This window comes from Dryobates pubescens, chromosome 1, assembly GCF_014839835.1.
Source record: "Dryobates pubescens isolate bDryPub1 chromosome 1, bDryPub1.pri, whole genome shotgun sequence".
Classification (NCBI taxonomy): Eukaryota; Metazoa; Chordata; class Aves; order Piciformes; family Picidae; genus Dryobates; species Dryobates pubescens.
The window spans coordinates 604608-617612 of NC_071612.1; the positions used below are offsets into that span (position 1 = coordinate 604608).

At 68.7% G+C, this 13005-nt stretch overlaps 1 protein-coding gene across 2 annotated transcripts in view; it reads left to right on the forward strand.

Annotated features, from left to right (window-relative positions):
- SRGAP3 (SLIT-ROBO Rho GTPase activating protein 3) overlaps positions 1-13005 on the forward strand; it is a 63975-nt gene that overhangs the window by 29395 nt on the left and 21575 nt on the right. For both annotated transcript variants that reach the window (XM_054179892.1, XM_054179902.1), the window contains exons 6-11: positions 471-599; positions 7706-7927; positions 8514-8615; positions 9503-9700; positions 11367-11451; positions 12160-12187. In XM_054179892.1, coding sequence (XP_054035867.1) covers positions 471-599; positions 7706-7927; positions 8514-8615; positions 9503-9700; positions 11367-11451; positions 12160-12187 — 764 coding nt within the window. The remainder of the gene's footprint in view (positions 1-470; positions 600-7705; positions 7928-8513; positions 8616-9502; positions 9701-11366; positions 11452-12159; positions 12188-13005) is intronic.

Sequence of the window (13005 nt, forward strand, 5' to 3'; positions counted from 1 at the left end):
CTGCTGTGGGGGCTGTGCTTTGCCTTCTGGCCAAAAGGGCACTCTGAGCCCCGTGGCTGCCCCAGGGCCCCGGCTGGGTCTGCAGAGCAGCAGAGCTGCTGCCTGCACAGGCTGCTGGCTCCAGCAGCTGCAGCCCAGCTTCAGCACGTCCCACGGAGCTCAGCATCTCCAGGGCTGCCCTCCTCTTCCTTTTGGAGAGCAAGCAGCAGCTTCCCCAGCTGGGACCCGCTTGCTCCACGCTACCCCAGCTCTGGGACGTGGGCAAGCAGCAGCAGGCTGCAGCCTGTCCTGGTGGGAGCTGGCCCTGCCCGTGGCTGGGGGTTGGAACTGGGTGAGCTTGGCGGTGCCTTCCAACCCAGCCCACCCTGTGGCTCTACAGAGCTGAACCTTTGAGGGTCCCTTCCCCTCTGTGCAGCCTGTGGTCCCATGAGCCCTCCCCCGTGCCCTGAGGCTGTGTTTTGCCCCCCCAGAGGCAGGCCAAGTACTCTGAGAACAAGCTGAAGTGCACCAAGGCCAGGAACGACTACCTGCTGAACCTGGCAGCTGCCAACGCTGCTGTCAGCAAGTACTACATCCACGACGTGTCCGACCTCATCGACGTGAGTGCTGCCCCGCCCCTGCCCCGCCCCTGCCCCGCCCCTGCCCCCAGCCTGCTGGCTCCTGGGCCGCACTCCTGCCTGCTGGGGCCGAAGGGCTTAACCACCCTTAGCGGGGGCCTTGCTCTGCCCCTGGCTTTCCCCCACCCCCCCTGCTGCTTTTTCACCCCCAGCTGCTGGGGGTGTGAGCAGAGCCAGGGCTGCCACTGACCCCAGGCTGGGTTGGGTTGGAAGGAGCCCCTGCAGCCAGCAGGGACATCTGCAACTGGAGCAGGTTGCTCAGAGCCCCAAGCAGCCTGACCTGCAGCGGTGCCAGGCATGGGCACCCACAGCTTCTCTGGGCAGTGCTCAGAGCTGGCCTCCTCTGGGCTTTGTGGTGGCCTCATGGCCACACAGCAGAGGACCTGACTCTGCTCATGTGAGCTGCTCTCACCAGTCCCTGGGTAGAAGCTGGAGTTTGGTGACTGCAGGCTGTGAAGCAGCCTGAGCCAAGCATGCTCCTGAGCTCATGCTCCAGGCACATGTGGTGCACTGCTAGGGACTGCTGCTGGAGTGCTCTGCACCTTGCCTGCTGTGTCAGAGCTTGCTCAGCTCTGGCTGTTGGGGACCTTAGCTCTGTCTCCAGAGCCATGCAGATGTGGTGCTTCCCTCCCTGCTCAAGCAGTGCTGGCATCTGCCCTGCCTGCTGGCATCTGCTCAGGCTCCCAGCCAGCAGTGTCCTGCAGCTGGAGCTCCTCACAGCCTCTGGGACAAGCAGGTGAGCCTGAGCTGCTCCTGGCTGATGGATGCCCTGGAAGGAGAGAGACTCTGAGGAGGAGCAGCTGCATCCCTCTGGTAGCTGAAAGCCTTCCTCTCTGCTGCACTCACCTGCAGGTGCTCTCAGTGTGAGCAGGCCCTTGGTGGCAGCTCAGCACATGTGGAAGTGCTCTCTGGGCTCGGGAAGGTGTCTCCTGAGTTGTGCCCAAAGGGCTGCTGGAAGCAGGGCAGGAGCTGAGCTGCTTTGAAAGACCCAAGGGAAGGGATTTCCCCTGCTCCTGCAGCAGGGCTGTGGGTTGCACCATGGGGGGTTCCTTCTGCTGCAGTTGCTGCAGTGGTCTCTTCTTCTGGTATCAGGTAGTAGAAGGAGAGGAAATGACCTGGAATTGTGCCAGGGGAGGCTCAGGTTGGACAGGAGGAACAATTTCTATGCTGCAGGAGTGGTCAGGGCCTGGCAGAGGCTGCCCAGGGGGGTGGTGGAGTCCCCAAGCCTGGAGGTGCTCCTGAGCCCTGTGGCCATGGCAGCTGGGGCCAGGGTTTGGTGGCCATGCAGGGGTTGGGTTGCTGCTGGGCTGGAGGAGCTCAGAGGCCTTTCCCAGCCCAAACCATTCCATGATTCTACAAACAACTCATCTGTGAGGACTGAGCTGCCCTCTGGCCTCCTCATTGCCCACCTGTGCCCTGGCAAGGCCTGCTGGGCTGGGCAGCTTCTGCCCTGACCCTTCCAGCTCAGGTCTGTTCCTCTGAGCATCCATTCCAGCAGGGGCTGCAACCCCCTGGGGTGTTTGGGACCCCTGGGCTGTCCTCTTAGTTCTCTTTGGCATTTAAGATGCCTTGTGAAAAACTAACAACATGATGGAGCCAGCTGAGGGCTGAGAACCTTGGCTTGCTCATGGGCTCCCTGCTCCCCCCGGGGGCTCCCTGCTCCAGCCAGGGCTCTGCTCCCCCTGGGGGCTCTCTGCTCCCCCTGGGGGCTCCCTGCTCCAGCCAGGGCTCTGCTCCCCCTGGGGGCTCTCTGCTCCCCCTGGGGGCTCCCTGCTCCAGCCAGGGCTCTCTGCTCCCCCTGGGGGCTCCCTGCTCCAGCCAGGGCTCTGCTCCCCCTGGGGGCTCCCTGCTCCAGCCAGGGCTCTGCTCCCCCTGGGGGCTCTCTGCTCCCCCTGGGGGCTCCCTGCTCCAGCCAGGGCTCTGCTCCCTGCTTCATTTGATGTTGTTTTAAGCAGGAATGATTTGCTTCCATGGATCCCTGGGGCCTTGGATTTCCTGGAGAGTTACTGAGCTCTGCTTAACTTCTGACTGTTTATATTATCCCTCCCAACTTTATTTCCTTGCTGACACTTCCACTGCAGTCAGCAGATGGCTTTTCTCCTGCACTCCAGGAATCCCTTCAGGGGACTGGAACTGGAGCATCCTCAGCTCTGTGCAGCTGAGCTCCCTGGTGATTGATGCTGCCCACCAAAGGGAGCAGAGGACCAGGAAGAGGGTTTGGGGTTAGCTCAGGGCTTCACCAGGCTCCCAGCAGTGTCCTTGCATTGCAGCTCCTCTGCCCTGTGTCACCCAGGACAGGGCTGTCAGGACACGGCGGGGTGCTGGGGGGCTCCACCTCCCCTGCCCCTGCACGGCCAGGCCCCGGGAGCAGCTCACTGCCCCCAGGTCCCTGCTGGCTTTGGTGTCATCTGTCAGGCACAGCCTCCACCCTGGCTGTGCCCTCGGCGCCACCGCGGGCCCTGGCTCCTGGGACAAAGCCCTGGAGCTGCTCTCTGCAGAGGAGGGAGGTCCCAGCTGCTCTGGGAGAGGCTGGAGAGCCCTCCCCGGGCCCAGGGTGTAATGAGGAATGGCAAACTGGATCAGAGGAGCTGTGAAGTGGCACAGAGTGCCCCTCCCTCTGCCTCCATGGCCTCTTCTGTGCTCTGGCGAGGAGCAGAAGAGCCCAGGGACAGATCAAAGGAGGCTGCGGCTGCACCCTCGGGCTCCTCTCGTTCCTGTCCTTGACTGTGAGCAAGTTCACCTCCTTGGCCACGATGGGGAGTGGAGATGGAGCTGCTGCTCCATCCCTCTGGAGTCCTGCCTGCAAGGCACTGGCCACATGCACTGGGTCCACCAGAGCAAAATGGGACAGCTGTGGCAGCCCTTGCCGAGCCTCCCTCCCTGCCAGCCCAGGGCAGCCCCTGCCGAGCCTCCCTCCCTGCCAGCCCAGGGCAGCCCCTGCCGAGCCTCCCTCCCTCCCTGCCTGCCCCAGGGCAGCCCCTGCCGAGCCTCCCTCCCTCCCTGCCTGCCCCAGGGCAGCCCCTGCCGAGCCTCCCTCCCTGCCCCAGGGCAGCCCCTGCCGAGCCTCCCTCCCTGCCTCCCTGCCCCAGGGCAGCCCCTGCCGAGCCTCCCTCCCTCCCTGCCAGCCTGGGGCAGCCCCTGCCGAGCCTCCCTCCCTCCCTCCCTGCCCCAGGGCAGCCCCTGCCGAGCCTCCCTCCCTGCCTGCCCCAGGGCAGCCCCTGCCGAGCCTCCCTCCCTGCCCCAGGGCAGCCCCTGCCGAGCCTCCCTCCCTGCCTCCCTGCCCCAGGGCAGCCCCTGCCGAGCCTCCCTCCCTCCCTGCCAGCCTGGGGCAGCCCCTGCCGAGCCTCCCTCCCTGCCCCAGGGCAGCCCCTGCCGAGCCTCCCTCCCTGCCCCAGGGCAGCCCCTGCCGAGCCTCCCTCCCTCCCTCCCTGCCCCAGGGCAGCCCCTGCCGAGCCTCCCTCCCTGCCAGCCCAGGGCAGCCCCTGCGGAGCCTCCCTCCCTCCCTGCCAGCCCAAGGCAGCCCCTGCCGAGCCTCCCTCCCTCCCTGCCAGCCCAGGGCAGCCCCTGCCGAGCCTCCCTCCCTGCCTGCCCCAGGGCAGCCCCTGCCGAGCCTCCCTCCCTGCCCCAGGGCAGCCCCTGCCGAGCCTCCCTCCCTGCCTGCCAGCCTGGGGCAGCCCCTGCCGAGCCTCCCTCCCTCCCTGCCAGCCCAGGGCAGCCCCTGCCGAGCCTCCCTCCCTCCCTGCCTGCCCCAGGGCAGCCCCTGCCGAGCCTCCCTCCCTCCCTGCCCCAGGGCAGCCCCTGCCGAGCCTCCCTCCCTCCCTCCCTGCCCCAGGGCAGCCCCTGCCGAGCCTCCCTCCCTCCCTGCCAGCCCAGGGCAGCCCCTGCCGAGCCTCCCTCCCTCCCTGCCAGCCCAGGGCAGCCCCTGCCGAGCCTCCCTCCCTCCCTGCCCCAGGGCAGCCCCTGCCGAGCCTCCCTCCCTCCCTGCCTGCCCCAGGGCAGCCCCTGCCGAGCCTCCCTCCCTGCCAGCCCAGGGCAGCCCCTGCCGAGCCTCCCTCCCTCCCTGCCAGCCCGGGGCAGCCCCTGCCGAGCCTCCCTCCCTGCCTGCCCCAGGGCAGCCCCTGCCGAGCCTCCCTCCCTCCCTGCCCCAGGGCAGCCCCTGCCGAGCCTCCCTCCCTGCCAGCCCAGGGCAGCCCCTGCCGAGCCTCCCTCCCTCCCTGCCAGCCCGGGGCAGCCCCTGCCGAGCCTCCCTCCCTGCCCTGCCCTGCCCTGCCCTGCCCAGCCCTGCCCTGCCCTGCCCTGCCCGGCCCTGCCAGCCTGCTGTGGATCGTCTGGGAGCAGCAGCTGCTCCTGGCTGGTGTCTCTGTGTCTGAGGGAAGCAGCAGCAGTGCAGGGGGCTGAGGATTCCCCGCTGCAGGCTGCTGCCAGGGTGTTTGGTCCCTGGCACGCCTGGCTGCTGGCTGTGGTCAGGTGAAGCTCAGCCCAGGGAGCAGATGGAAAAGCAAAGCTGCTCTGCCAGGGATCTTCAGCTGGCTGCACTCAGCTCCCAGTAGAGCTCTAGGTTTGGGGGCAGTGGCAGGAGAGGAGGCCACAAGCTCCAGGCAGAAGTGTATAAGGTGTCTGCAAGGGAAGAGGAAGGAAGAAATGAGGAGAAAGGGAACAGAGGAAATCCAAAGCCCCAAAACACCAAAACCCTTCCAAAGAAAATGCTCTTGGGAGAGGGAACTGCTCTGGAGAGACTGAGGAGCAGAATGAGTTGGGGAGTGAGAACGCTGCAGGAGGAAAGCAGCTCTGGGGACTGCAGAGTTAATGCAGCTGGGGTCTGGGAGCAGCAGCTAATGCCTGGCTCTGCCGTGCAGCCAGGGACCTCTGCTTACAATCAATCAGAGCTCCTGCTCCGGGCCTTGGCTTGGTTGCTGCTGGGCTCAGGGGGGATACCTCCTGCCCCAGCTGGACCCAGCACCCTTCCCTGTGTGGCTACAGCCAGAGAGGGTCCTCGGGAGGTTTGCTCTCCTTGGTTGCTGCCTCAGGCGAACACTGAAGCTGCTGAGCCCAGGCTGCTCCTTGGGCAGGGGCTCCTGGTGCCTGCTGGGCAGTGCCAGCCAGGCCGTGCTGTGCAGGGGGACCCTGCCTCTGCCCAGGGAACCTTTCCAAGCCTGCACGGTCAGGGGCTGCAGGAGGAAGGCAGCCTGGAAGCACAGAGTGGAATTGTTTGGGTTGAAAGAGACCTCTAGGATCCTGCAGTCCAACCACCGGCGCAGCACCGCCGCGGCCATCAAACTGTGCCCCAGGTGCCGTGCCCTGGGCGGGGACAGGCGCACCCAGACCAGGCTGCCTTGGTCCCTCCTCTCCTTCAGCCCTCCTCCCTCTTGCCTTGCACGCCCTGCCGAGCGGTTGGCCGCCCCCGCTGCGGAGGTGCTGCTGCCCGGGTGGGGAGGTGCTGCTGCCCGCTGCGGAGGTGCTGCTGCCCGGGGCTGCTGCCCGCTGCGGAGGTGCTGCCCGCTGCGGAGGTGCTGCCCGCTGCGGAGGTGCTGCTGCCCGCTGCGGAGGTGCTGCTCCCGGGGCTGCTGCCCACTGCGGAGGTGCTGCTCCCCGCTGCGGAGGCGCTGCTCCCGGGGCTGCTGCCCGCTGCGGAGGTGCTGCTCCCGGGGCTGCTCCCCGCTGCGGAGGTGCTGCTGCCCGCTGCGGAGGCGCTGCTCCCGGGGCTGCTGCCCGCTGCGGAGGTGCTGCCCCCAGGGCTGCTGCCCGCTGCGGAGGTGCTGCTGCCCGGGGCTGCTGCCCGCTGCGGAGGTGCTGCTGCCCGGGGCTGCTGCCCGCTGCGGAGGTGCTGCCCCCAGGGCTGCTGCCCGCTGCGGAGGTGCTGCCCCCAGGGCTGCTGCCCGCTGCGGAGGTGCTGCTCCCGGGGCTGCTGCCCGCTGCGGAGGTGCTGCTCCCGGGGCTGCTGCCCGCTGCGGAGGTGCTGCTCCCCGCTGCGGAGGCGCTGCTCCCGGGGCTGCTGCCCGCTGCGGAGGTGCTGCTCCCGGGGCTGCTCCCCGCTGCGGAGGTGCTGCTCCCGGGGCTGCTCCCCGCTGCGGAGGTGCTGCTGCCCGCTGCGGAGGCGCTGCTCCCGGGGCTGCTGCCCGCTGCGGAGGTGCTGCCCCCAGGGCTGCTGCCCGCTGCGGAGGTGCTGCTGCCCGGGGCTGCTGCCCGCTGCGGAGGTGCTGCTGCCCGGGGCTGCTGCCCGCTGCGGAGGTGCTGCCCCCAGGGCTGCTGCCCGCTGCGGAGGTGCTGCTGCCCGGGGCTGCTGCCCGCTGCGGAGGTGCTGCTGCCCGGGGCTGCTGCCCGCTGCGGAGGTGCTGCCCCCAGGGCTGCTGCCCGCAGCGGAGGTGCTGCTGCCCGGGGCTGCTGCCCGCTGCGGAGGTGCTGCTGCCCGCTGCGGAGGCGCTGCTCCCCCAGCTGCTGCCAGCTGCAGAGGTGCTGCTGCCCGGGGCTGCTGCCCGCTGCGGAGGTGCTGCTGCCCGGGTGGGGAGGTGCTGCTGCCCGCTGCGGAGGTGCTGCTCCCGGGGCTGCTGCCCGCTGCGGAGGTGCTGCTCCCGGGGCTGCTGCCCGCTGCGGAGGCGCTGCTCCCGGGGCTGCTGCCCGGGTGGGGAGGTGCTGCTCCCGGGGCTGCTGCCCGCTGCGGAGGTGCTGCTCCCGGGGCTGCTGCCCGGGTGGGGAGGTGCTGCTCCCGGGGCTGCTGCCCGGGTGGGGAGGTGCTGCTCCCAGGGCTGCTGCCCGCTGCGGAGGTGCTGCTCCCGGGGCTGCTGCCCGGGTGGGGAGGTGCTGCTCCCGGGGCTGCTGCCCGCTGCGGAGGTGCTGCTCCCGGGGCTGCTGCCCGGGTGGGGAGGTGCTGCTCCCGGGGCTGCTGCCCGGGTGGGGAGGTGCTGCTCCCAGGGCTGCTGCCCGCTGCGGAGGTGCTGCTCCCGGGGCTGCTGCCCGGGTGGGGAGGTGCTGCTCCCGGGGCTGCTGCCTGCTGCGGAGGCGCTGCTCCCGGGGCTGCTCGGCAGCCTCCTCCGCCTGCGGCGCAGGGCCGGGGCGAGGCTGTGACCGTGCCCTGCCTCGCTGTCCCTCAGTGCTGTGACCTGGGCTTCCACGCCAGCCTGGCCCGCACCTTCAGGACCTACCTGTCGGCGGAGTACAACCTGGAGACGTCTCGGCACGAGGGGCTGGACATGATCGAGAGCGCGGTGGACAGCCTGGACGCGCGCGGCGACAAGCACGCGCTGATGGACCTGTGCCACCAGGCCTTCTGCCCCCCGCTCAAGTTCGAGTTCCAGCCGCACATGGGCGACGAGGTACTGCCCCCGGCCTGCCCCCGGGCACGGCGCTGCCACCTCGTGCCCCCGGGCGCCGCGGGGCTGCCCGGCCTGCCTGCCTCCTGCACCCACGGAGTGGTCCAGGGTGGGAGCGCCCTCCAAAGGTCACCCGGTCCAGCCCCCCTGCAGTCAGCAGGGTCACCCCAGCTGCCCCGGGCTGCCCGGAGCCTCTCCGCCAGCCCGGCTGAAGCGTTTCTGAGCCCTTCCCCCTGTGCTGCCCGCAGGCTGCTGCTGGCTTCCCTTCCTTCCTGGGGCGCTGGGCTCGCGAGGGCTCCCCCTGCCAGCCTGCCCTGCCTCCCCCCCAGCCAGGAGTGCCCAGCAGCTTGGTGCTGTGCGGCTCTGAGCTGCCTGCTGCAGCAGGAGGCCTGCAGAGGGCAGCTTGCAAATGCGGGGTGGGGAAGGCCCTGTGCCGGCCCCGGGTGCGGGGCTCTGCTGGTGGGGAGCTGGGCGGTGCAGCCTCCCTGCAGGCTGTGAGGGGCTCCTGGGTGCGATCACGGAGGTGTTCCAGCGTGTGTGTGGTCAGGGCATGACCTGCTGAGCCTCTCCTGTCTCTGCCCCGTGCCAGGTGTGCCAGGTCAGTGCCCAGCAGCCGGTGCAGACGGAGCTGCTGATGCGGTACCACCAGCTGCAGTCTCGCCTTGCCACCCTCAAGATCGAGAACGAGGAGGTAAGAGGTGCCCTGGGCTGTGTGTGGCCCCCTGGGCAGCTCTGCTGGGCCTGGCACCCATCACACCGGGGCTCTGCTGCCTGCTGCTCAGGCATGGAGTCAGAATGGTTCATGGAGAGGGTTGGGCTGGAAGGGAGCTCAAAGCTCATCCAGTGCCACCCCCTGCCAGGGGCAGGGACCCCTCCCACCGGCCCAGGCTGCTCCAGGCCCCATCCAGCCTGAAAGGGACAGGCACAGCCTCCCTGGCAAGCTGTGCCAGGCTCTCCCCAGCCTCACCCTCAAGAATTTGTTCCTCCAGCTTTTCTCTGCCCTCCTCCTGCTCCCCCTGCCCCTGCTCCCTCTGCCCCTGCTCCCCCTGCCCCTGCTCCCCCTGCCCCTGCTCCCTCTGCCCCTGCTCCCCCTGCCCCTGCTCCCTCTGCCTCCTCTACCTCTTCCTGCAGTGCTGAGGGCCCCCAGTGGCTGCAGCCGGCCAGAGCCGCCGGTGCCAGGGCTGTGCCAGGCTGGTGTCGGGTTGTGCCAGGGCTGTGCCAGGCCAGTGCCAGGCTGTGCCAGGCAGTGCCAAGCCAGTGCCAGGCTGTGCCAGGCCAGTGCCGGGTGGTGTCAGGGCGGTGCCAGGCTGTGCCAGGCCGGTGCCGGGTGGTGCCAGGGCGGTGCCAGGCTGTGCCAGGCCAGTGCCGGGTGGTGCCAGGGCGGTGCCAGGGCGGTGCCAGGCTGTGCCAGGCCGGTGCCAGGCTGTGCCAGGCCGGTGCCGGGTGGTGCCAGGGCGGTGCCAGGCCGGTGCCAGGCTGTGCCAGGCCGGTGCCGGGTGGTGCCAGGCCGGTGCCAGGCTGTGCCGGGCCGGTGCCGGGCTCTGCCAGGCCGCTGCAGCCGGGTGCGTGCTGCGGCAGGTGAGGAAGACGCTGGACGCCACGCTGCAGACGCTGCAGGACATGCTGACCGTGGAGGACTTCGACGTCTCGGACGCCTTCCAGCACAGCCGCTCCACCGAGTCGGTGCGCTCCGCCGCCTCCGACACCTACATGAGCAAGGTCAACGTGGCCAAGCGGAGAGCCAACCAGCAGGAGACTGAGGTCTTCTACTTCACTGTGAGTGCCCTGCCGCGCAGCGGGACCCCGCGGGCGGCGGCGCTCCGGGGGGCGCTGCGGGGTGCTGCTGGGTGGCGGGGCGCTGGCACTGCCTGCTTGGTCTCTGCCTCGGGCTCCCCTGGACGGAGCGGCTGGGGCAAACCAGCTGTGGCCAAGGCCTGGCACAGCTCCGCCGCGGCGGCTCGGAGCAGGGCGGCAGACCCCTGCCAGCCTTGCAGCTGGCACTGGCCCTGGAGACCTGGAGAGTGCCACAGCTGCAGCATCAGCCAAGCCTTAGCTGCCCCCCATGGCTCACACTGCCCCTGGCCTGTGGGGGAGCTAAAGGCTCCTCTGCACCTCGCGCAGGGTGGTGGAGGAGCCTGTGACAGCTGGGCCTTGCCATGCAGGGCCTTGCAGAGCCTGGCTCTGGCTGTGCAGTGCCTGGCTCTGGCTTTGCCATGCTGGGCTGTGCAGTGCCTGGCTCTGGCTGTGCAGTGCCTGGCTCTGGCTTTGCCATGCTGGGCTGTGCAGTGCCTGGCTCTGGCTTTGCCATGCTGGGCTGTGCAGTGCCTGGCTCTGGCTGTGCAGTGCCTGGCTCTGGCTTTGCCATGCAGGGCCTTGCAGAGCCTGGCTCTGGCTGTGCAGTGCCTGGCTCTGGCTTTGTCATGCTGGGCTGTGCAGTGCCTGGCTCTGGCTGTGCAGTGCCTGGCTCTGGCTTTGCCATGCTGGGCTGTGCAGTGCCTGGCTCTGGCTTTGCCATGCTGGGCTGTGCAGTGCCTGGCTCTGGCTGTGCAGTGCCTGGCTCTGGCTTTGCCATGCTGGGCTGTGCAGTGCCTGGCTCTGGCTTTGCCATGCTGGGCTGTGCAGTGCCTGGCTCTGGCTGTGCAGTGCCTGGCTGCTGTGTGCATGGGGTAGAGGCAGCTGTGCTGTGTCTCCTCTGCCACCTCGGTCCCAGCCTTCATGCCCAGGCAGGCCTGAGGTCTGCAGCAGCCCCCATGGAGCATGGCTGGCAGGCTGGGGTTGCACAGCTCCTGCTTTCCCTTGGTCCCAGGCTCAGCTTCTGTTCTGGGTTGTGCTTGGGGTTTTATTTACTGCTTCTTGCAAGACTTTGCTCTGTGCCATCCCTCCCCCTCCCTCCTCTGTGGAGCTGCTTCCTCTGTGCTGCCAGCGGTGCCAGACAGCCCCAGGGCAGGCAGGAGCTGTGCTGCACACTTGGTGTCCCCAGTGCCTGTGGCTGGGCCCTGCCCTGGGGAGCTCTGAGGCTCTGGGAGTGCTGGCTCTGCACCAGTGCCCTGCACAAAGGCACAGCTCCTGTTGGGCAGGGAGAGCCTCTTTGATCACCCAGGCTGTTCCCAGCAGCCTGACAAAGGCAGCCTTGCTGAGCCCTTCCTTTGGAGCTGCCTGTTCCCAGGCAGGAGGGGCAGCACCAGAGACTGCAGGGAGCTGGGGAGCTGAGCAGGGAGCTGGGGAGCTGAGCAGGGAGCTGGGGAGCTGAGCAGGGCTGTGCAGTGTTGTTGGGCAGTGCCCAGCCCCTGCCCAGCCCTGCAGCACAGCTGGGGGGGGCTCTGGGGGGGCCCCTCAGCCTCCCTGAGCCCCTCCAGCAGCCCCTTGGGCAGGACTCCATCAGTGGCCCTCTGGAGCTGCCAGCAGCCTTAACCCTCCCTGTCTGCTTTGCTCTCACTGCCAGAAATTCAAGGAGTACCTGAATGGCAGCAACCTGATCACCAAGCTGCAGGCCAAGCACGACCTGCTGAAGCAGACCCTTGGAGAAGGTGAGTGCTGGGGCTGGGGGCACCTCCTGGCCCCTGAGCTGCTTCTCTCAGTGCTGGGATCCAAAACCCCACCAGGGGAATGGGGATCCTGGCAGGCAGAGCAGAGGCTGCCTGAGGGTGAGGAGAGGGCCTCCCACCCTAACCCTAACCCTGCCCCTGTCCTGCTGCCTTTGCCCAGCCCTCAGGCAGAGGAGCACTCAGTGCAGGGCCCTCAGGGTGCCTGGGCATGGACCTCACCTCAGGCTAACCTTCAGTGGCAGCTGGAGCTGCCCTTCCTTGCCCCTGGCTAGCTTGGACCTCTAATGTCTTCTAGTGGTGGGGGCTTGTCTGGCAGCCAGCTCAGCCCCTGCCCAGCACCTGGGCTGTTCAGCTTCTTTTTGCCAGCAGCCCTGTGCCCCCCGAGGCAGCCCTGAGCCCCCCCGAGGCAGCCCTGTGCCCCCTGAGGCAGCCCTGAGCCCCCCCGAGGCAGCCCTGAGCCCCCCCCGAGGCAGCCCTGAGCCCCCCCGAGGCAGCCCTGAGCCCCCCGAGGCAGCCCTGAGCCCCCCTGAGGCAGCCCTGAGCCCCCCGAGGCAGCCCTGAGCCCCCCCGAGGCAGCCCTGAGCCCCCCTGAGGCAGCCCTGAGCCCCCCGAGGCAGCCCTGTGTGAGTGTGTTGTGCCCTTTGGTGGTGGCTGTGTGCAGAGCTGATGGAGCCTTGTGTTTCCCCACAGGTGAAAGAGCTGAGTGTGGAACAACCAGGTGAGCTGCTCCCTCCCCATGGCCCCTGGGGGGCTGCCTCTGGCAGCAGGGGCTGGCCCTGGGCAGCTGCTTGGCTTTGCTATGGGCACAGCTCACCGGGCTGCACGTCTCCCGTGGTGCCAGGCTGCAGGGGGGTGACCCCAGCTCCACATCACCGCCCTGCTCCTGAGCTGGTGACAAAGGGGCCCTGGGTTGCTGTGGTGCCACTGCAGCTGGCTGGCTCTGAGCTGCTGTGCCAGCGTGGGGTGTGCCAGGCCCCCAGCACGGCTGAGGGAGGGCTGGCTTCAGGCAGTGCAGCACAAGGGTGGCCACCTGCCCTGCCATCCCTGCTCACCTGAGGGCTTTGTCATGTCCCCACCAGCCCCCCAGCTCTGGCTGGGGGTGCAGAGCAAGCCTGGGCTCTGCTTTCTGCCAGCAGGAGATGGTGCTGGGTGAATGTCACAGGCAGGAGGCTGTGACCTGTGTCCAGTCCTTAGAGCATCTGCCCAGAGTGCTGGAGGCTTGCTCTGAGCCTGCTGCTCCTCCAGCAGGGCCAGCAAAGCCTCCAGGCATCTCCCAGAACCAGAGTCCTGCAGTGCTCTGGGTGGACAGGGACCCCCAGAGCTCTTCCAGTGCAGCCCCCTGCAGCCAGCAGGGACAGCCCCAGCCAGGGCAGGCTGCTCCCAGCGCCCCCCAGCCAGGGCAGGCTGCTCCCAGCCCCAAGCCCCCTGCCCTGCACTGCTGCCAGCCAAGGGGCAGCTCCCAGCTCTCTGGGCAGCCTGGGCCAGGCTCTTCCCACCCTCAGCCTCAAACCTTTCTCCCTTCTCTCCACTCTCAGT